Below are 20,911 nucleotides of genomic sequence, written 5' to 3' on the forward strand. Positions count from 1 at the left end.
ATCCACCCACCTTTTTTTGCCCAGGGCCCTCTCTTTCCTTTTCCAGACAGACACATCACAGATAGCAACAACAAGGTCAATATTGCCAGATTTTCCCTGCCGTTGTTGTATGCATGCGTCAGTTTAGGTTAGGTAGGTAGCTAGGTGCCTACCCGGTAAGAGATGGAAGGATCCATGGAAATGGATTCACACCGCCTGCCTCCTTTTTCTCCCCTTTTTTTCCCTCCTATGCCCGGCACTTGATTTCGGTCAGCTGCATTCCGAGTACCCACCGTAGGTAGCTAAGGTAAGGTAAGGTACCTTGATTATACTCACCGAGGTCCAGGTGGGAGTGTCCGGTCTCTTCATTTCTGGCCGTCAGATGGCAAACCAGAGACAGAGGTTCGGGGTGAGCCAGCAGCGAAAACAGGACTCCGGGTCACGTAAGTAGAAGCAAAGCATTAGAAAGTCCATGTCAATCCTTGCCAGATGGATCCGCTCCACGCTGCACAGTCGCGTGGGAGAAGTCAAGCGCCCACACCCAAGCAGCATAGAGTCAACGATATAATAATCAAAACGAGCGGCAGTGTTTCCAAGGCCAATCTATGACCAAGTTACGCAAAGCAAAATAGGGTGTCTAATTACCAGGATAAAACCGCATCCGGAACCAAAGCCTTAAAGTCAACCCGAAGCCCAGCTTATTTCGGGGACTTGGCGGAGACCAGCTCTCGCCTGCTCGCTCCCGCTGTTGGCTGGGCATCTGTCTGCCCGGTCTCTAATGGCCCTTCTGACCCTTCCCACCCTGCTGACCCTGCTCGCCCTGCTGACCCTTCTTCGCACTAGAGGTGGAATGACTGCTACCCGGACGGTCGGCCGTACCCCCCTGTGTAGACGCGGGAGCCCAGTGTGACTGACCATTGGCGTCGACGTAGTAGTATCTTTGGTATTCCGCATCCCAAATCCAGTCCACCTGGCCTTGAGTGTGTGATGACTGGCCAGCAGAGGAAGAGGAAGACGCCTGAGCGCCAACGGCCTTCTGGTACTTGGCGAGCCATTTCTCTCGGTCGTACGCCTTCGCATGCTTCTTGAGAAAGGCGTCGATTTTCTTATTGAGATCTAACAATATCAAAGGTTAGTCCGAACTAACACTGGGGGGTCCTTTGAATATGTATTACCATCGAGGGGCATTGAGACCCGAGGCTGGAGAGAATAGTGATCGGAGTGTTCATGGATCAGGATCAGATCTTCGGGGACTAAGGTGCCTTTGTAGAGATCTCAGTCAGCATATACACGCACCCAGAATGTGCCTTTCCTTTCGGATCAGCAACAAGTGTTCTTGAAGACATGTGGTCGGCCCTCTGGTAGCCCTAGTATCCGAGATCCTCGTCGTCGTTTCGCCATTTCGGGTTGGGAGTCGTTGGCCTAGCGTATCCCTACATACCTTCGGGGATTTCGAAGACAACAACTTTGCTTCCCTTAAACTTCTGCACCAATTGGAACCATCCTGCGCTCAGTGGCTTCATGGAGGCTCCGTTAGGTCCTATTTCAATCTTAACAGTTCTTTCCATTCAGGATCAATTCTTTCCACGTCATCTTCACCTTACATATACGCTCGTATGTTACCGACGCGATGGGCTGAGCTATGCCCTGAGCGGTCAATATGTCGTAGCTAGCTGATTTCTTGAGTGTGTAATCCCGCAGCTTGGTCTTGCTAGTAGCGCTAAGACGGAACAGCTTCGTTGGGAAGTGGCCGAACTGGCTCATGAACGAGGACATGGTGGTTTCAAGGATAAGTAATTGGTGGGTATGCGGTAGAGAAGAGTGCCGGTGGTTATCAGAGAGAAGGTGACAAGATTGAAGGAGAAGTATCTGAGGCCGGCTCAGGGTTTGGGTGAGGTGTCCTGACTGAGGTTGGTGCTTTTGTTTCCAGGGCTGAAATCTCTTTGCCAGCAGAGGGACTGGCCATTATTATAATCAACTGCAATCTCGCACATTCATCACTGAATGGATGCAAGTTCTTGTTCCGGATACACTTGACTACACTTTCCGATAAGCCCCAGAATCAACGGGCCGACCGTTGGCCCTCGGCCTCATCATGAACTGAAACAGCGAACATTGGGTTGGAATGGCCAACGACACTCGGGTACCGTTTAGGGAAAAAGGCAGCAACCAACAGTGAGGCAAAGTAAGTGGGCAACGATCTAGGAGGTGTATGACGGGCCAACAACTTAAAGAAAAGCGGCGACGTGGGCCGAGACCAGACCCTTCTCGTTGCTCTGGGGGCCGATAGCACCACGATGTCATCAGCGGCCATCGCGACTACTCCATATCCCGTATGCTGCAGTCTGCTGCTCCTTGATTCGGCAGGGCCAATAGGCCATGAGTCGAGGAGTACGACCCGGCCTGCGTGTCACAGCCGCAGGGTCCTCAAACCACCAACCCAGGGTTACACAGTTCTCTGGCCCCAGCGCCGGGTCAACGAACAGGTTGGCATCGACATTTGTGGGGGCCGGTTTCTATTCTCGGCGAGGAGATGGCGTGTTGGTTTTCATAGACGGCGTGGCCCCCAAACGTAGAGATCACGGCTGATGGTTAGATACTGCTCCAGCTGTGATTCCCTTGGTGATTGGGTGAGCAACCGGGACCAGCGCGCACAGACGCTTGGTGGTACATTTACTTGAACCAAAAGCATTTCCTGCCCGACTCTCATATTTCGCTCCCGTCGCATTCCCCATTCCCCATTCCCCATTCCGAACCGAGCCGTCCAGAGTACTAAACCGTCACAGCAGTATCGACCTCGACTTCAGAGCCATCAGACTATCCGATCATGTTCATATTGGCCGCACCCAGAACCCTTGTCGGGCAGCGGATTGCACGCGCACGTGTGGCGCCTCTGGCGCGTTTGCCTCTCCTCCACCGACAGTTCCGAGCCAAGGCTATATACTCGGCCTTCCCCGCGACTCTACACTATTACAGCCCTCGCCGTGTTTCCAGCCTGTTTGATATCAAGGAGAAAGACAGTCGCCCGGACGATCTGCCTAACGAAGGAGTAAATGTGGCCCCGGACGGCCTTGTGTACCCGGGCACTCAAGACAGATTCAGTTCGTCCCACGTCCTCTGTTTTCCCTTGCATTTCTATATATACTTCAAGCTCACTTTTTAATCAGCATCTGCACAGTCGGTCTCAAATGGGGCCGAGTTCCGTCCAAATACGTTCCATATGCAGGAACTGACGCGAATGTTCTATGACCAATACTACCTCGAGCTACGGGACGAAGGGAAAGAGGTCGAGGAGCCGCAAATCTACACCGTCGCCAAAGGCTAGCTCACCTTCTCCAGGTTATCGTGGTCGAACACCACGTCCTAACTTCTACCATAGGAACACAGGTGCCCGGTCATCTTATGCTCATCCACGAGTTTGAAGACTTATTTTCCCTACAGCCTTTGCGTGGCATGCCTCTCAATAGTGAGATTGCCTAACCTAATATTACCAGTCCGTGGCTTGTAACAATAATATAGGTCTGAACCACGCCCTGGACGAGTTCTATGAGAAGCATGCAGTGAAAGAGAATGCATATGACTGGTTTAAAAACCATCCGCTTGCTAAGGCTATAGATGGGGCAAAGGAAGAGGTCTGGATGGCCAGATGATATCTAACTTAGTCTCGATAACTGGTGAAGCGTCGATTTATCTATGGGAGTGTCGTGTTATTTACCTAAGGGAAAGAAGGGGGGTTGACTTAAACACTGGCACGGTTAACGCTTACTACGTGCCGAACGCAGTGGTGAGCTCCAGTAAGCTGGTGAGAGCATTTGCAGCGGGTGGCTTAAAGGATGGAAAGATGCCTTGTTGAACTATCTACAAAGGAGACAAAACGAGTGATATTTATAGACAAAAGAAACGGTTAATACGTTTAAGAGCGCCTTATATGCTGTGGTAAGCGCGTGGCTAGTGCTTTAGAAGCTCTAGCGCTTCTGTCATATGGCTAGTCATGTTTTAAAGATAGAGATACGTATCTCCAAGTCAATGACTAGATAGGTAAGGTACCTAGTGAATGGAATATATTTATTTGGCTTATTGCCTCTTTTAGTGACAAGTCTCGAAACAGGTAATTATGGCCTTTAAGATGATACTAGCACGGCCTGATTATAGGTGAAGACTGGTTAATTAGCTCTCGTAAGCTCCACTAGCGGGTTGAGATTTGTCTAAATATCCCTAGGTAGCCCGTTTCAACCTTGCCAACGTTGCCATGGCCATCTTGACGTGATCCTCTCGTCAGAGCCCGGGTTAACCTCTTCCCCCCCCCCCCCCCCCCCCCCCCCCCCAAAAAAAAAAAAAAATACTAGGGCGCCTCATCTTCGTTGGAATCGACAAGTTGTTCAACGTTCCCCCCCCCCAAAACTTCTCCTGGGCCCTCAAGGGGATTGCAAAAGGGGGCTTCCCACTCGCTTTGTGGTCGTAATCAAGGCATAAGTCGGACCACCTGGATTTGAGCCACCCACAAATCTTGGCCCGCAAACACACCCATCTTCTTCAACCACATATACGACAGCCTGTTCAACCCACCACAATACAGGAAGCATTTGATTCCACATTTTCTGACCTGCTCTCTTCAGCTCCAGGGTCCTCTACACGGCCAGCTTCAACCTGGGCCTGGTGGATCTGTTCAATCGAAGCGAACTGCTCGATCGGATCAGTGGCCACCTTCTTCCTTGTCGACGGCCGGGCTGCTTCCAACTGTGCCTTTAGAGCTTCGTTTTCCTGACGTAGTTGAGCCAATTCGAAGTCCCTCCGGTCGAATTTTTTTTGGGTTCGAAGAACAGGGTTCCTGCGAAGGAACCTGGTCATCCAGCCTTTTCCAACTGTGGTACGGCTGGCTCCTTGTGCCTGGAGGATACGGCTGGCGAACTCCCTGATTTGCGCGTGGGTTGGTGGGACACCCAGGGCAACTTGAATCAATACCCATTGGGTAAGCTGTTCTTCCTGTACGCGACTAAGGGACTGACGTGGTTCGGCTGCAATTGAACGCCTCTGAGTGCCTTGAATGCGGTTGTATAAAGTAGTGGTAGGAATTCCGAACTCCCGGCTGATACTTCGAATTGAACAGCGAGTATTGTGGTATTTTGCAACCGCATCCTGCAAATCCTGCTCGGTATAAGCCGTCATCTACCGTTGAATATACCCACGAACTTTGAAGTGGTTTGAGGAAAAGTTGAGCAAGTTGTGGTAGATTGAAGTGGTTGGGTTGAAAAAGCGGTGTGGGTGTGCCAAGTGTTCGGAATATGGGGGGTTCGGAATTGGGGGGTCCGACTTATCGCCATCCAAACCATACCACAACGCCGTTTACCTTTCTCAAGAAAGATGCCAGAGCACTGTACAGTGTATGATATCGGTCGGGTGCCAATGAATTGCGGCTTTATCCAGCCACAGCTTGAGTCTGCGCTTTATCGGCTAGCCTGCCTAAAAGCTCCAAGATCGCCCCCCTTGGGCCTAGCGAAGAGATACGCTCATCCTCGACATCCCCTGCGCCTACCGGCTCAAAGACCTTGAGTCGTGATTCAGACATGACAAAGCCGCCGCAAGCAACCTTGATCACCCTGACGCCCGGGTGGAACAAGTCGAGGCTGAGGTGTTCTCCGAGGTAGCAAGCCAGAGCCTCCATGAAGGGCTGACGGTCTGTTGAATTGCCTGGTTCTCCCGATGCTGTTCGCCATTCCCAGCCCTCCTCGTACAAACGGCCAGCCAACAGCCTCCGCTGCTTCAGGTCGCCTTGCCATCCCAAAGCACCCAGGGCGCCCGTCTGCCGGCTTTGCGATTCGACGACTTGCTTCCCCGCGGCAACAAACTTGCGCAGCTCGGCGGCAGGGATGATGACATCGATGGACTTGAGGCCGAGGGGTTGTTGCTGATCCGAAGCAGCATCTTCTTCGACCAAGGGCTGCGTTGGTGAAGCACTGGGCGCCGGAACATGGAACCCCAAGCTCAGAACCGCATCCTTGGAGAGAGCGCCGGTAGAAGGCAAGCCGGCCGATCTGATCCAAGCTTCCCAGCTGCCCACCAGACTGCGGGTGCCAAGTCGCATGGGACTGACGCGGCAGTCAAAGGTGGTTGCCAGGAAATCGCCAACGACGGCCTTTAAGGGGGCCGGCATGCGCAAGAGGAGCAGCGGCAGCGAGAGAAAATGTGCCGGGTTCGACCTCCGCTCCCGAGCCGCTGCGTCTGCATCGCCCACCCAGAAGCGCGTTTCCGTGTCGGGGAATTCACCGTTTCCGTCCCCCAGCAGCGACGGGAGCATCAGCGCGGTGCAGGACGCCATCTCATACCGCAGTGCGATGTGTAGCGCTCGCTTCTCGCCTAGATCCCGGGCCGCCCGCCGCCAGCCGGCTATATCATCCTCGTCTTGCAGGCGCTCGACATCCTCCCTTGAGAACCCCAACACATCGGCCACGCTTACCCAGGAGATCTCGACCCTCTCCAACGCGCCCGCCCTGCCGACGATCGAGTCCTCCCGATCGGCTGCCCCGACCTCCACCCCACGGACCACATCTCCCACCAGTTTGTCTCGTAACCGGTGCGCAAGAAGTTGCAATCGGCTTGCCGTCAGAGCCTCGGCGCCGAGGTATAGAGGGGAGACACGGTGGGCGGAGAAGGTCGTGTTGTAAAAGGGAATCTGTGAGCTTTGCCTTTCGTCGTCGTCCCCGTCTACCTCCGTCTCTTCGGGGGACCCATCATCCTCTTCATTCGCCGGGGATACGGGCTGGTGAGCAGGACCAGCTTCAAAATCTGGAGTGCGATTCTGGCGCCGCCTTGGAGGCATGGGATTGAATGGGTGGGTGGGTGGATTGCTTGGCCACGGGAATGGCGTTGCTAACTTCGGCGGCTTTGACGCGTCGCGAGCAATTCGCTATTCGACTTTATGCTAATTGAGCAGCCGGGTGTGACAGGAAGGCTAAAATGACGCGTCGAGAAGAGCTAAATCATGCCCCAATTCTTCGTGCGGTCAAGAAACAAAGGGTTAACATGGGGAACGTGGATGGTGCAATACGTGCGGTCATGGCGGGGTCTGACTTGGAGCAAGGATATGTAGTTAAAGTCAACCCTAACCCGACATTACCGCAGACAAGCTTGACCAACAAAAACGCCTTGTGGAACGCGATCTCGATAACTAATCTCAATAAGTATCCGGATACGGATTTAATCACTCCGTACTGGCGGCTAAGGAAGAAGCCTTGTACCACTTGCGACTATAGAATTACATAAGACCCTTGGAATCCCTTCCCCTTCCAACGTAGTGCTCCAAACTCCATGCAATGCTGATCCCATCTCCTTAACCAAATTAATTAACCAAATAAGCACAGGTTTTCTGTTCCGACGAGGTAACTCATGTTCCCGCATAGAGCCCCTCCCATCTCTCCTCTACCCCTGCCACCAGTCGCTTGGCAGCTTCAATTTCTTTGTCCAGCTCCTCGAGGTTCCTCGTCAAGGCGCCTGCTTCTTCAAACCTCCTGGCCCCCCGCGCATGGTTCAGCATTTTCTGAACCAGGAACCGCTGCTCTTCAAGCACCACCAACCTCTCCCGCGCCTCCTTCTCCTCCGTTTCTAAAGCCGCCGAGACGGCCGTGCTCACTTCGCTCGCTCCGCCTAGGCTTGAGGTTTCCGGGTCGAATCGCGCCGACTCGCCGTTCCGCAGCGGAGAGGAAATGGCATGCGACGACCCATTCCCGCCCGAGAGAAGCCTGCGTTGGCTGGAGCTCTGAGATTTCAGCATGGAGGGAACACTCTTGAGAGGTATCAGATTGGCGTGCAGAAAGGCCGAAGCGGATGCGTAGATGGCCTTTTGGAGACGGAGCTGCATTGGGCTATCCGTCTTCATGTTGCGGATGCGCTTCGCAGCGAGGTCGTACTTTGCAAAGGCGTCAGTGAGACGTTTGCGGATCTTGGCCGCCTCCTGGATCTGGGCATGGGTGGGTGGCGGTTTGTCCGGTCGATCTGGGTTCTCGTCAGGGGGCTGTAGCGCCTGTAGCGCTTTGTGAAACGAGGGCAACAGCATTTGGATACCGTGCTCAAACTGGCGCAGGGTTTCGTAGGCACGCTGGTCGGGCGGCCGGTGTTTGATGGACTCGAGAAAATCTCGATGGGAGAAGATTGTATGTTTACACTCGCAGCACATCCGAATGTCGATACTGACTTGCCCAATTTCGGGGGCAGCAGTCGCTTTCTCGGTGGTGGCTATGGCATTTGCTGTCTCAAGGTCAGCCGACTGATTGCCTCTCATTTGACACGGGCATACTCACGGTTTGCGACGTTCAAGCCAACCTCGCTTGAACAATTCGTTTGTGGGTCAGCACATACGACGCGGCCACATATCCTGCAGTGGTGCCTCCTGAACGTCCAGGGCCTGAACTCCTGCTTGCAGAATGGGCACCTGGGGACGGCCGCGTCGTCCTCCCAGGTCACGACCGATTGCTCGATCATCTTCCTCTGACTCCTTTGTCCACCCAGCGGGGTCAGCAGGGTCGAGTTCACGCCAGTCTCTGGGGGAACTTCGACAAGTAGCCGAGTCAGCTTCGTCAGTCGCTTCTCCAGCCTCTGCACTTCCAGCCGCTGTCTCTCCACCTTCTTTGCCCGGACGGCAGTAAAATCGGCCGTGTGATCCCGCGATAGGCCCGTATGATCGTTGTATCCCTCCCTCGACTTGTAGCATGTCTCGCACACCCGGCACCACACACCCCTGACCGGTTCGTGGTTGGCTGACCGCGACAGCTTCATCTGATACATGGTGTGCATCTCACAGAAAAGCCGGCCGCACTTTCGACAGTTGACGCTGCCGCTGAGGGGGCCCAATCTGCGGTCGCATAGAGGGTCGGTACACACATCGTGCCCCGTCGGCCGCTGCCAGTGCTTCCTCGTGACCAACTCCTCGGGATCGATTACCGTCTCGACGGGTCGGCCGGGTCCGGCGCTCACTGAGATGGGCTGCGTCTCGTTCGACTCGAACACGTCCAAGCCTCGGAGCTTTTGATTGATGAGCGACAGAGGTTGAAACCTCTTGGCCTTTAGGACCTGCTTCTCAAACCACGATTTGACTTCGTCTTGCTCTGCCTCGGGCAATTCCTGGTGCACGTCGTCCAGGTGTCTGTTCAGTTGGAGCAATGTCACCTGCAGAGGCCCTGTCAGCACGCTAGAACCCCCGTGCTACATCTACTCCCACAACGCACCATCTCCTCCTCGCATATTGGGCACGCCAGCTTGTTTTCGGCCGAGGCGCCATTGGACGGCCCGCCAACGGTGACATTGGAGGTGAGGTCCTGGGAAAAGTCGGGAAGCGGACTGGAAGACGAGGGCGAGAGCGAGACGGGCGTCGAGTTTCGAGATCGGAGGGACACCGTACTGCTTTCGGACGGCGGTGGAAACGGGCTCGTGGCTCGCGGGGCGTGAGCAGGAGGAGGAGGGGCGAGCCCTTTACCGCTGCCCAGGACCCTGCCGCCGCCGAGTCTCCGGGCAGACATGGCGTCGCCGTCGCGGGATTCGCGCGCGGCCGCAAACGAATCCGCAATCCGCTTGATGCCGCTAGGGATATCCCCCTAATCCTTGTTGCGCGCTGCTGATCCCATGCACATGATGGCTTTGGCCGAATGGTTCCACAAAGGTGGATGGCGGCAGTCGCCGGGAATGGATGAAGCAACCGAGAGTACGGAGTACGGATGTCCGGATTACCAGGTGATGCGATGGTCCCGGGTCGCGGGATTCCCAGCTGCTGGTTGGCTTGGCGGGGACCAGAGCCTGGGATTCGGTGGGTCTTGCCTCCCCAAGCCGCCAACCAAGAGCCACTACATGCGTAAAAGGTTAGCTGCGAGCGCTGGTGGGCCCCTAAAGCCTTATCGATGGCGCTTGTGAAAGCCAAGTCGCCCAATGACGAGCGTTCTTTGACACTCCCGATCGTGGCTCCAGGTGAAGTTCTCCCCACGGAACTGTTCCCGTCTCGCAGTCGCGCAATGACTCTGCCCTTGCAACCACACGGCTATTCAAGAGCCATCCCGAGGCTCTGCATGTCCTGAAAGAGAAAAGGCATGGCCCAAACGCCGGCAAAGTTTCCTGAGGTTCAGGGAGGAGGAAGCTTGATCATTGCGTGGCAGATCAAGGGCAAGAAAGTCCTGGTCGTCGGCGGAGGAGAGGTAGGTTATTCTCCGAGCTCGGACAACATCCCAAATCCATCCGTTGGGTGCTTTACCGACTGACTTCCCTTTTTCAACATCACCAGGTCGCCGCGGGGCGCATCCTCCACTGCCTCAATGCCGATGCCAATGTGACCGTCGTCTCCCCCGCCGCCCGCCTCAACCCCGAGGTCGCCTACCGGGTCGCCCAGAAGCAGGTCACGCACGTTGACCGTAACTTCGAGCCCTCCGACCTGGACGGTGCGGACATGGTGCTGGTGGCTATCGATGACCCAGCCGCGTCTACCGCCATCTGGAAGCTCTGCAAAGAGCGCCGCATCCCCGCCAACATCGCCGACGTGCCACCCGAATGCGACTTTTACTTCGGTAGCGTGCACCGCGATGGGCCATTGCAGATCATGGTCAGCACGAACGGCAAGGGTCCGAGGTTGGCGAGCACGATCCGCAAGTTCATTGCGGAATGCCTTCCATCCAACGCCGGGAGGGCGATTGAGACGGTGGGCGAGCTCCGGGTGAGGCTGCGCCAGATTGCGCCCAGCCCAGAGGAAGGATCAAAGCGGATGGCGTGGATGACAAAGGTTAGCGATGCGTACCCTTGGGATGAGATGTGCGAGTTGACGGAGGAGGACATTGGCAATCTCCTTCGCTTCTACCCCGCTGGGAAGGTCCCATCACTCGAAACGCTCAAGGCGATGCGTGCCAACCCCGAGTTCGGCGACGTGGGATTTGACGGGTCTTTCGGGTTTAGTGTCGGCGCTTGAGACCCGTCGTAGAGCTCGTAGATAGCCTATGGGCATTAGGAAACCGCCCTTGCGATGCGAACCAAGAATTTATTCCCCAAGATTTGGCCCTAAATCATCACGCGGCCCTAACACTGATGAACAATACCGCAGTTTCTGAAGCCCTCATGGTCTTCCCATCCCAAAACACGCCTGATGAAAGATGCGTGCGACAACCAGCATACTATCGAGTTAATGATTCTCTTTTCAGGGCAAAGCACACAAATTCCGGGTAAAAAACAACAAATCGCTATGTACAACACACCAATGACACTCGACAAGCAGCTCAGTAAAGTGAAACTGGGCTTCAGGCGACCCCTTCCACCCCGCCCAAAAATCTCCTGACCCTTGCGATTTCCAACTCCCCTTTCTCCGACTCGACTGCTCTCGTCAGCGTGTCCAGCAGCCCGTCCACCTCATTCTCGGGCCGGCGCGTACACAGCGCCACTAGCCGCCGGTATTTAAGCTCCCTGTCTTTGCTCCGAGCCCGGAGCGCCTCCACTGCCCGGCGAGTCTGAGCCGAGCGGTCACGCAACGCGTTGAGCCGCGCACGTATAATAGCCACCCTGGGCAAGCGCGCAACTTGCTCTTCTACTACTTTCTGGTATGACCCATTCTCACTGGGTTGCTGCTGCTGCTGCTGCTGCTGCTGCTGCTGTTGTTGTTGTTGTTGTTGTTGTTGTGCCCTGGCAGCGGCAATATTATCCAGGATCGATTCGAGCTCCATCTCCCATGCATTGGCAGCGTCAACATCCAGACGGCCGTGGCGCTGTTCCAGTTGAAGCAGCTGGTACTCTTCTTCCTGACATGCACGCTTGAGGTTGATCACCTTTTGGCGCGCGAGCTGCTGAGCCTTGAGCTTTTCTCGTAAGGACTCCAAGGTACGGCGAGCCTCGCCGACCTGAGCCGACGTGGTTCGTAATGAGCTGTGCAGGGCGTCGATAGCCTCCTGCTTCTTCTTCAACTCATTCTGGAAGAGTGAAGACGACTCGCTGATGAGGTGAGTGATAGCTGCAAATCGTTAGCATTAAAACGAAGGGCGAGACAGGAAAATACGGTCCTGGGATTGGACTTACAGCTGACCACCTCGTCGCTATTTTCCCTGGTTTTCTGATTCGAACCCTGCGAGCCCCCATTCCGCTCCGATATTTCGCCATTCCGATGGCCTTCGACATCTGTTCCAATGCCAAAGTCCACAGGTCTCAGGCCTGCGCGATTGGCAATGTTGGGATCCGCCCCTACTTCCAGGAGCTGCGACACAATACTTCGGTTGCCGATCCGCGCGGCGATGTTCAACGCTGTATCGCCGCTATTGTCCTGGGCGTTGACAATCTCGCTCATGAAACGGCCAATGCCCATCTTTGCAGGTGCGCTGAAACTGCCCTGGGGGTTTTGGCTGCTCGGAGCGCTGCCTTGCCGCACAACCCACTCCAACAAACTCTCGAGATAGTACCGGCTCGCAGAGTTCCTGCCCTTCACAGCGCTTGTTACGGCGATGTGGTGCAACACAGTCCTGCCCTTATCGTCCCGCACGTCGATTGTGACGCCCAGGACGTCCAGTAACTCTGGGAATGAGTTGTGGTCCATTGAATTGGTCACGATGCAGGCGCGCATCAATGCCGTCTCACCCGCCTTATTGACACGGAATGGGCTTGCGCCGGCCTCAATGAGCGCCCTCAAGAGAGGCATCCGAGACAAGGTTGCAGCCCAGTGCAAGGCCGTATGGCTCTGGTTGTCGATGGGCATATCAAGCTCCTGGGGAGTCATGCTGCGAAGGACGTTCTTTTTCGCCTCATCCGGGCCATTTGGGTCCATGAAGAGCCCCATGAGCATGCTTCGTTTCGCTTCAGCTTCGGGAGACATTTCGTGCGGTAGAGGCCGGAGCGGGCCGGGGGCATAACTTGGCTCCTGCTCGACGTGGACGCCGGCCTGGGAATAGATGAACGATTCGTTTGGCTCTGTGGGTGACCCCGGGTAGTTGGCCGCGTACCCATCGATCTGGGGGTACGTTGGGGTTAAGCCCCCAAAACTATTCGCTGGCGTGAGTACCCTCTGCCGTTTCCTAGGAGGCTGGTCGTTTTCACCCGGTGCTGCTTGGGTCGTCTGCGATCCAAAAGCAGATTCGGCATGACCGTAGTCGGACACGAAGCTTTGTTGCGAGTTTGCCGGGATATCGTTGGCGTCTTGCATGGATGACTGGCGGTGGAAGCTAGGAGCGCGGCTCGGGCCACTGCGATTTCGAGGCCCTGGGGAGTCGAATCGAGCCTTGCTGATGGCGTTTATCGCATGGGACGCTGTAGACGAGATGTTCTTGAAGAAGGTGCCAGACATACCGTTGGTGCGCGACTCCTGCGAACTCGCATTGTACATGCGCTTCCTCTGGGCGGCCATGGCTTGCTCCTTGGTCGGTGTGTCCACATCGGCCCCTTCCCCCTCCTGACCTCGCTTGTGCGTCAAGAGCTTCATGAGCATTTCTTCTACGCCATACTGGCGGCAGACCTCATAGCCACGCTCAAAGGGGATCCAGGTACCCTGGTATTTTCCGTAACCCCCTTGGACCTTCTCATGCTCCCCTGTCTGTATCTCCTTCTCCAAAATCTTAGTACGCCGGCCCTTATCCACACCAGCAACTTTGAGGATCTGAGTCGCGTTGAGCCAACCGTCGGCCTGGCGTCGCATGACGGCGACGTTATTAACTTCCATCTCGTAAACATTGACGCCTGAATAGACGGCCTAAAAGAGCGCATTAACAAGGTGGTAGGGGAACCGGAACCGAGGTTTGCAGACGCACCGAATAGATTCCCATATCTGGTTCGGTCTGTGACTTTTGGGGCATGTCGGCGTACTGCCGGTACCCTGTCGTTTGGGAGGACGGCTGGCTCATGGAGAAGGATTGTTGGGAAGAGGGTTGCGAGTGCTGCGGCTGCTGCTGAGAGCTGCCGGGCATCGGTGATGGCTGCATCCTTGATAAACGCGCCCGATGGCAGCGCACCTTAGACTACGAGGCGAGAGCCGTTCGACGGCCTCCTGGGAGAAGGCGGGGGGCGCGATGCGGATTCAGAGTTTCGGGTACGATGAGGCGGTGACCAGAGATTATAGCTGGAAATTCTGACAAAAAAGAGCTCCCAATTGAGGAGATTAGTATTGAGGATTGGAGCATATGATTCGTCTATCAGACGTCAACGTCAACACTGGTGGCGGGATCAGTCGGATGTTAGGTGTGCCAGCGAGCGAGCGGTAAGAGTGCGGCGCTGGACTCACGAGAAGAGCGCACAAAAAGCCCGGCCAGTCGTGCGTTGCAGTGGGTTACGGAAAAGGGAAATGGGGTAAACAGCTGTACTGTAGGTTAAGTCAGTCGAGATGCTGCCGGGCCGCACACGAGAGAATGCGTATTACTTAAGGCGAAAGAATAGACAAGAGATAAGTGATTAAGGATATCGCGATATAGTGTCGGCGCGGACTACAGCGAAGATCTTCAATTAAGACACGGGTTGCCGACGTGTGATTTTCGTGTTCTGGTGGGCGTGTCTCGGTCAGGGAAGCCAGAAGACGCGCCATTTCAATTCCCGCCGAAAAAGGAGGGGCTGCCGACACCAAAGAATTGGCATGTGCACGGCCCACCATACAAAACAGAGGTTGACGAAACATGTCATTCGTAATACGTACGCAAGTAGTTAACTACGACAAAGATTACTAGTGTAGTATTACCGAAGTTCAACTCACAGTTCAGCTCACGTGCCACTGCACCTTTTGTGTTAATACAGGACCCGACCGACCTTTACCATTGCAATCATCAACACCATTTGCCGGCAACAGCCGGCTTAACAGATCCAAAAATGTCCTGCCCTCTGCGCATACCGAAGCCTCAGACGCCGCTACACCTCTACCGCCATCTTCTTCGCGAATCCTCGTATCTCCCTCCGCTTGTACGACAGTCGGCAGACAAACTCATCAAAGCTCGGTTCCGAAAAGACAAGGGAGATGCGGAGAGAGGACCGAAGCATGTTCGAAACGGACTTCATGAGCTCCGTGTCCTCCGGGCGGCCAATTCTGGCGACATGGCCCGCATGCGCCGGGTAATGCTTCGGGCGTTTGGACGCATCGGCCGCCGCCGACGTGAATTGGTGTCGCGCCTTGTGCAGCGCGACATGCCGACGAACACAAAGGAGCTAGCCGAATACGTCGCCGAGATGGCTCCTCATGCCGAGAAATACAAGACCTCAGACTGGTTGGACGACTGGGATGTGGAGAAGCTGCGCACCTTCGCCCTCTCCCAGATCAATGCCTCTCTGAATAATTCCCCAAAAATGCCCATCACCATCAACCAGGTGACTCCGGAAAAGAAGCTGCCCAAGGAGAATGCCTGGGGTCGCCCGCTTCCTATCAAGCTCGCCCGGACAAAACTGAAAAATATGTGGAAATCCGCGGCAGACAAGATCATGCCACCGCTTCCCGTGGAGGAATGGAAGGCGCTTCAGGCTATCGCCGAGGGGACGGCCCAGGGATGGCTCCCTCCTCCCCGGCGCGCTCTAGCAAAAAGCATGTCGGAGGCGTCACAAGCCAAGCGGAACTGGGATTGGCAGTCGTACGCCATAAAACCTGTCGCCGTTGTTGACCGGCCGGCAAACAGAAGGAACAAGCTCCTGACGGGAGCGGTGGACGACAACACGCCAACGGGGGACCCTCGGCCCATTGGCTGTCACAACTACACAAGACGGGCGTGGCGGCGCATGTTCGAATACATATGGAACCTGACCGCGACCATGAAGAAACAACCGGATGGCAAAGGGTGGGATATTCGCTGGGGAAAGCTTGACCACCAACCTGCATCGGCCACCGCAGGCATGATCGAGTTCTTCAACGATTTTCCGTATGCCGAGAAACCCAAAACTAGGGGCAAACACAACACCACATGAGCGAGGCTGGAACTGAGGTCTCCCAAGTTCGGTGCGCGTGCCAACAGCCACCAGTGTAATCCCACCTGAAGCCAGAGCCTTATTCCTTCTGAGAACGCCAAACAGAACGAGCAGCCACTGCGCTGCTATGTCCCCGCATCGTCGACCTCTCCGCTTAGTCCAACAATGTCGCCAACTTGTTCAGCGCATCCCCATCCACCCTCATACCCACCCATTCGCTCATCATCTTGGCGCCGATGCTCTCGTAGAACTTGATCGACGGCTCGTTCCACTTGAGAACCACCCACTCGAGCCGACCGCCCTTCATGGCTACGACCTCTTTGGCGAGCTCGACCAGCAGGCGCTTGCCGTAGCCCTTCCCACGCTCGCTCTGCCGCACGTAGAGGTCCTCAAGGTAGATACCCGGCCGCGCGCGCCAGGTGCTGTAGTTGTAGAAGTATAAGGCGATGCCGGCCACGGTGCCAGAAGGCGTGGTGAGGACCAAGCACCGGGCGGGTTTGGACGGGGATGTGGGTTCCGTTTGTGGAAGGGTGCTGCTGCTGCCGGTGGCGGGCGAGTCCGACGGCGCGAAGGCGATGGTGTCGAGAAGCTTGTCCTCGGTGGCTTCGACAGCATCCAGCGCATGCTCGTAGTCGGCCAGCTCGCGGATCAGCTCCAGGATCGCGGGAACGTCTGGTTGCCGAGTTAGCTGATCAAGCGGAAAGTAGGAGGGGAGAGGAGGAGAAAACCGGCACCTTCACGGCGGGCATGCCGGACAGTAGCAGTATTTGCGGCCATGATTGCGGGTGAATGCAGTCCAAACTGCTGATGCGGTCTGCATCAATCGCGCCGCCCCTTTTATCATATCCGCGATAGCTGGTGGGTAAACATTCTTTTTCCCCGCATCTTCGACATATGGTGGGGTCAACCCGCCTCGAAGGGCGTGGATTCAGTACTTTGGCAACAATCTTTTGGAGGATACTTCCTCTGCTCGGTCGGGGAGTCCCAACCCATGAATTCCATAGCATTGTGACCTGGGCACAGGAAGGACAAACGTTGGGTTGACCGAGGCCAACGTCAGCTTCGTTGTCCGCGGTCTTCAGAGTCTGAATTGACTCTGGTTGCATGGCATACTCCAGCGCTGTCTAGAATCAACTCCTTTGAGACGTTGCTACGACTCTCGGAAGGGTTGCTTTGCGGTGATGGATCCAAGGAATGAGGTAGCACTGCCGATCGGGGCCTGCCTACCTATGCAAGCATTAGTTACTCGCGTTCCCTACCGACAGTGCATACATCCATTACATAGTTACCTGTCCTGACCTTACTGCACCGCCAAGGGCTGATTGCACCTTCTGTCGCCGCCTCTTCTTAGCTTACCATCTATCTACACTGCCCCGCCGTGTCATCCTCCACACATCCACAACCTAAATAAACACTGGCAGCCCAACCGAGTTCAACGGTAACTCAAAACATTAATGCATGCGAGTTCTCGTCCGGACGCCCCTAAACCCTTGACACCCAGAGTTCCCAACGCATAAACAGGTGAATTCGCTCGTTCGTTCCTCGATTTCGAAATAATTTGTTCGGTTGCAGCGAGTGCTCTGCCAATTGACTCCTTGTCTCACAGCACACGAGCAGAATCCGACTCGAGTTTCGCAGCACCATGAGCCCCTCATCAACCCCGCCATCCGCCGAGCCATGCATCACGTTCAGCTCCGGCCGAGATCTGAACACGCCACCAGACCTCAGGATACTTCATTACAACGATGTCTACCATCTCGACCCGTCGTCGGCTGAACCGGTCGGCGGCATTGGCCGTTTCGTGAGCGTCTGCAAGGAATACCGAGAAGCCGAGCGTTTCCAGGGACAGCCGGGGCTCGTGACGCTGTTCTCGGGCGATGTCTTCAACCCGAGCCTCGAAAGCTCCATTACTAAGGGTCAGGCACTGGATCCCGGCAAGACACCATGTTAGCGAGGCGCTTGCTTGCTTACAGTGCAGACAGGCAGCCATATGGTTCCTCTCCTGAATCTTATCGGGACCGACTGCGCCTGCGTCGGGGTACGCCAACATCTGGCCATCCGCTGTACTGTACACAGATGTGCAGGAGCTGCAATGCTGACACCCGTTGAACAGAATCACGACTTGGATTTCGGGGTTAGACAGTTCCGCCATCTCACATCCAAGTGCAACTTCCCTTGGCTGCTGGCCAATGTGCTCGACCCGGCTTTGGGGGATGGGGTGCCCCTCGGCAACGCCAAAAAGACACACATGATCACGACCTCCAACGGCATCAAGATCGGCCTTCTCGGTCTCGGCGAGCGCGAGTGGCTCGACACCATCAACGCGCTGCCGCCCAACGTCATCTACCGCTCCGCCAGCGACGTCGCCCGCGAGCTCGTCCCGCAACTGCGTGCCGAAGGGGCCGACATCGTCATCGCCCTCACGCACATGCGCGAGCCCAACGATAACAAGCTGGCAGAGCAGCTAGGCGGCGAGAACATCGACCTCATTCTCGGCGGTCACGATCATTATTACGCCCACAGCTTCATCAACGGGACCCACGTTCTGCGGTCTGGATCCGATTTCAAGCAGCTCAGCTACGTTGAAGTTCGCCGGGCCGAGCCCCCGGGTAGCGGGCGGAGGTGGGATGTGGATATCTGGCGCCGCGATATCGTGCGGTCCGTCCCCGAGGACGGCGAGACTCTCGCGCTGGTGAACAAGCTCACGGCCAAGCTGAAGAAGAGCCTGGAGAAGCCCGTCGGCTGGACTGCCTCCCCGTTGGACTCGAGGTTCACCACGGTACGTCTCGGGGAGAGCAACCTGGGCAACTTTGTGTGCGACATCATGCGCCACCATTACGGTGCGGACTGCGCGCTCATGGCGGCCGGCACCATCAGGGGAGATCAAGTGTATGCGCCGGGGCCAATCCGTGTCAAAGACGTCACCGACTGCTTCCCGTTTGAGGACCCGGTCGTCGTGATCAAGACATCCGGGCAGGGCATCTTGGATGCGCTCGAGAACGGCGTTTCGCTGTATCCCGCGCTTGAAGGGCGGTTTCCCCAGGTGTCAAACATCAACTTCAAGTTCGATCCTTCCCGCCCAGTCGGATCCCGCGTTCTCTCTGTCGAGATAGGAGGGGAGTCTCTGGACAAAGGTCGCACCTACGTCCTGGCGACGAGAGGTTACATGGGCCGCGGAAAGGACGGCTACCGCAGTTTGCTGGTCCGGTCCGAGGGTGGCGAGTGCGAGGAGGTTGTGTCCGAGGAGAACGGCATGCTCATCTCTGCCATGCTGCGGCAATATTTCATGTCCTTGACCGTGTTGGCCAAATGGAGCGGTTGGGGCCCGTCGTTGGAACGCCACTGGTAAACATTCTTCCTTTTTTTTCTCTCTCTTTCTTTCATTACCACCATAAGCAGCGGATAGTCACTTATATGCTTATCCAGGTCCAAAGTCGCAGATAACGTTGCCAAGAGTCACCCCATTCTCGGGAAACCATCAGCCTCTGCTCCAGTCAGCCCAGCCGAGGGGAAATCCCAAGTCAGTCAATCCGGAAGCGAAAACAGAAGCGGCTGGGCAGAATGGACGCCCAGCAAGCTCAGGCAGAGGCGGTCCAGTCTTCCGCCGATGCATGGTGCCGCCGAGGACGACAGCGACAGCGAGTCCGGGGAGGAGCTGGAGCGAGCTAGGGAGAATGCTCGAGCCCTGGACAGGGAGCTCGCCATCATGCGCCGCGTCTTCGCCAAGTGGTGTCGCCTGGCAGGAGTCCGCGCTAATACATGTGACGAGCTGACGGACGGTGAGTGCGAAGTGGCGTGGACCAGACCCATTGCTCCCCGCGTCGAGGGGCGTATACAGATGGTGACTGGGACCTCGAGTTAATTAAGCGGGAGGCGAGTCAGTGCACCACCACACACCGGAATCCCCCCCCCCCCCGGGTAAGGGTGAGAAAAACAACATGCTTCTCCATTTATAATTAGAATGGCGTGCTGGCCAGAATATGAAGCAAGTTGTTCCAGCACAGCCAGCGAAGACAAACACTTCTCTGCTTTACTCTGCCCATTACTCTCTTTCTTGGCGCACTTCTCGCATCTGTGAACAAGCATACGCTAGTACTTCGGCATGGTCTCCGTACAGAGTAATAAAAGACACCCTCTATGAGGAATCAAAATTTGCAGGCTTGCTGGTAAACGTGGCGAACAGAGGAGCTATCACTCATTGCTTCGGGTGCACTTCCTCGTCATCTATTCGCATAGTCAAGATTGAACTTATCCCAGACCATGCTGCGGGTTGCAGAGAACAAGCCATAATCTGCGAATGGAAACCGAGACCGCTTCTGCTTCGGTGCGTCGTCATAGGTGAAAGTTACCAAGAGGTGGAACCCAAGGAAGGGGATGTCATAACATGTCGATTGAGAGTTTTAAGGCAAACCTGGCAGGGTATAGCATCCGGAACTCTTTTTTTCGAGTTTGATAAAAGCCGTTGGGGGGATGTTTCCACCTGATTCAAGTTCGGAACCACATATGCAGGTAGTGTTTGAGACTCCTTGACAACGTGAGGTGGAAAGTGGGATGCTGTGGGGATGAGCCATATCGGCCAAGCTAATTATACATAATTGAGATTCCTCAATCTGAACCGTAGCTCCCCTCGTGGACACCTGGCGGGGATCATAGCTCAAGCTCGCGCTGGGACATCGGGTACCACGGGTAAATCCTCCGTCAAAGCGGAGGATGGCGCTTGCCATGTTTGCGGAGCAGTAATTAATTAGGGGATTTGCGCGGGGAATGCCAGAAGCCGTGCGCCGAGGATATGCACAGAGATTGGTTGGTGTGCTTGTGAGTACCTCCCTCTGTCCATGGATGTCTGGTCTGCTCACCCATCCATTTGAATCCTTTGAGATGCCATCAATGTACATATGGACTCTAGTGGTTGCGGCCTGTTTAAGCCGCTGAATGAGGTTGGAACTCTCCTGGATGAAGAGGGACGACTGGAGTCGGGCAATCCACACTGGTTGTCCACAACGCCACTGTGGAGGCCCTGGTCAAGAATCCACCCTGACGGACGTTCCCTGTGGTGTCGGAG

General features: G+C 55.7%; 9 protein-coding genes across 9 annotated transcripts; 4 read left to right on the forward strand and 5 right to left on the reverse strand.

Annotated features, from left to right (window-relative positions):
• Positions 1 to 754: 754 nt before the first annotated feature.
• P884DRAFT_273585 (uncharacterized protein) lies at positions 755 to 1,755 on the reverse strand (the record flags this gene model as incomplete). The annotated part of the gene is made up of 4 exons (XM_069442604.1): positions 755 to 1,095; positions 1,155 to 1,232; positions 1,421 to 1,519; positions 1,590 to 1,755. 4 exons carry the CDS (start codon positions 1,753 to 1,755, stop codon positions 755 to 757), a joined length of 684 nt encoding a protein of 227 aa, XP_069293256.1.
• A 968-nt stretch (positions 1,756 to 2,723) lies between these two features.
• P884DRAFT_252692 (uncharacterized protein) lies at positions 2,724 to 3,872 on the forward strand. The gene is made up of 4 exons (XM_069440742.1): positions 2,724 to 3,080; positions 3,147 to 3,299; positions 3,359 to 3,445; positions 3,499 to 3,872. Exons 1-4 carry the CDS (start codon positions 2,807 to 2,809, stop codon positions 3,627 to 3,629), a joined length of 645 nt encoding a protein of 214 aa, XP_069293257.1. The 5' UTR covers positions 2,724 to 2,806; the 3' UTR covers positions 3,630 to 3,872.
• A 1,080-nt stretch (positions 3,873 to 4,952) lies between these two features.
• P884DRAFT_265503 (kinetochore complex Sim4 subunit Fta1-domain-containing protein) lies at positions 4,953 to 6,997 on the reverse strand. The gene is made up of 2 exons (XM_069441948.1): positions 5,327 to 6,997; positions 4,953 to 5,124 (listed from the first exon to the last, which is right to left on the reverse strand). The coding sequence occupies exon 1, from the start codon at positions 6,794 to 6,796 to the stop codon at positions 5,396 to 5,398; it is 1,401 nt and encodes a 466-aa protein (XP_069293258.1). The 5' UTR covers positions 6,797 to 6,997; the 3' UTR covers positions 4,953 to 5,124; positions 5,327 to 5,395.
• Positions 6,998 to 7,360: 363 nt separating this feature from the next.
• Positions 7,361 to 9,488, reverse strand: P884DRAFT_213098 (uncharacterized protein; the record flags this gene model as incomplete). The annotated part of the gene is made up of 3 exons (XM_069439190.1): positions 7,361 to 8,220; positions 8,274 to 9,138; positions 9,198 to 9,488. The coding sequence occupies 3 exons, from the start codon at positions 9,486 to 9,488 to the stop codon at positions 7,361 to 7,363; spliced, it is 2,016 nt and encodes a 671-aa protein (XP_069293259.1).
• Positions 9,489 to 9,940: 452 nt separating this feature from the next.
• P884DRAFT_288337 (putative NAD(P)-binding-domain-containing protein) lies at positions 9,941 to 11,042 on the forward strand. The gene is made up of 2 exons (XM_069443941.1): positions 9,941 to 10,154; positions 10,241 to 11,042. The coding sequence occupies exons 1-2, from the start codon at positions 10,050 to 10,052 to the stop codon at positions 10,913 to 10,915; spliced, it is 780 nt and encodes a 259-aa protein (XP_069293260.1). The 5' UTR covers positions 9,941 to 10,049; the 3' UTR covers positions 10,916 to 11,042.
• Positions 11,043 to 14,272, reverse strand: P884DRAFT_252710 (uncharacterized protein). The gene is made up of 4 exons (XM_069440743.1): positions 14,195 to 14,272; positions 13,725 to 14,124; positions 12,010 to 13,666; positions 11,043 to 11,944 (listed from the first exon to the last, which is right to left on the reverse strand). Exons 2-4 carry the CDS (start codon positions 13,893 to 13,895, stop codon positions 11,241 to 11,243), a joined length of 2,532 nt encoding a protein of 843 aa, XP_069293261.1. The 5' UTR covers positions 13,896 to 14,124; positions 14,195 to 14,272; the 3' UTR covers positions 11,043 to 11,240.
• Positions 14,273 to 14,769: 497 nt separating this feature from the next.
• Positions 14,770 to 15,849, forward strand: P884DRAFT_213085 (uncharacterized protein; the record flags this gene model as incomplete). The annotated part of the gene is made up of 1 exon (XM_069439188.1): positions 14,770 to 15,849. One exon carries the CDS (start codon positions 14,770 to 14,772, stop codon positions 15,847 to 15,849), a length of 1,080 nt encoding a protein of 359 aa, XP_069293262.1.
• Positions 15,771 to 16,626, reverse strand: P884DRAFT_233213 (acyl-CoA N-acyltransferase; the record flags this gene model as incomplete). Its single annotated transcript, XM_069439873.1, has 2 exons — positions 15,771 to 16,521; positions 16,590 to 16,626. 2 exons carry the CDS (start codon positions 16,624 to 16,626, stop codon positions 16,004 to 16,006), a joined length of 555 nt encoding a protein of 184 aa, XP_069293263.1. The 3' UTR covers positions 15,771 to 16,003.
• Positions 16,627 to 17,152: 526 nt separating this feature from the next.
• On the forward strand, positions 17,153 to 19,762 carry P884DRAFT_233215 (Metallo-dependent phosphatase-like protein). Its single transcript, XM_069439874.1, has 4 exons — positions 17,153 to 17,765; positions 17,832 to 17,887; positions 17,963 to 19,194; positions 19,276 to 19,762. Exons 1-4 carry the CDS (start codon positions 17,492 to 17,494, stop codon positions 19,709 to 19,711), a joined length of 1,998 nt encoding a protein of 665 aa, XP_069293264.1. The 5' UTR covers positions 17,153 to 17,491; the 3' UTR covers positions 19,712 to 19,762.
• Positions 19,763 to 20,911: the final 1,149 nt, after the last annotated feature.

Source organism: Thermothelomyces heterothallicus, assembly GCF_042370625.1.
Source record: "Thermothelomyces heterothallicus CBS 202.75 unplaced genomic scaffold P884_scaffold_47, whole genome shotgun sequence".
NCBI lineage: Eukaryota > Fungi > Ascomycota > Sordariomycetes > Sordariales > Chaetomiaceae > Thermothelomyces > Thermothelomyces heterothallicus.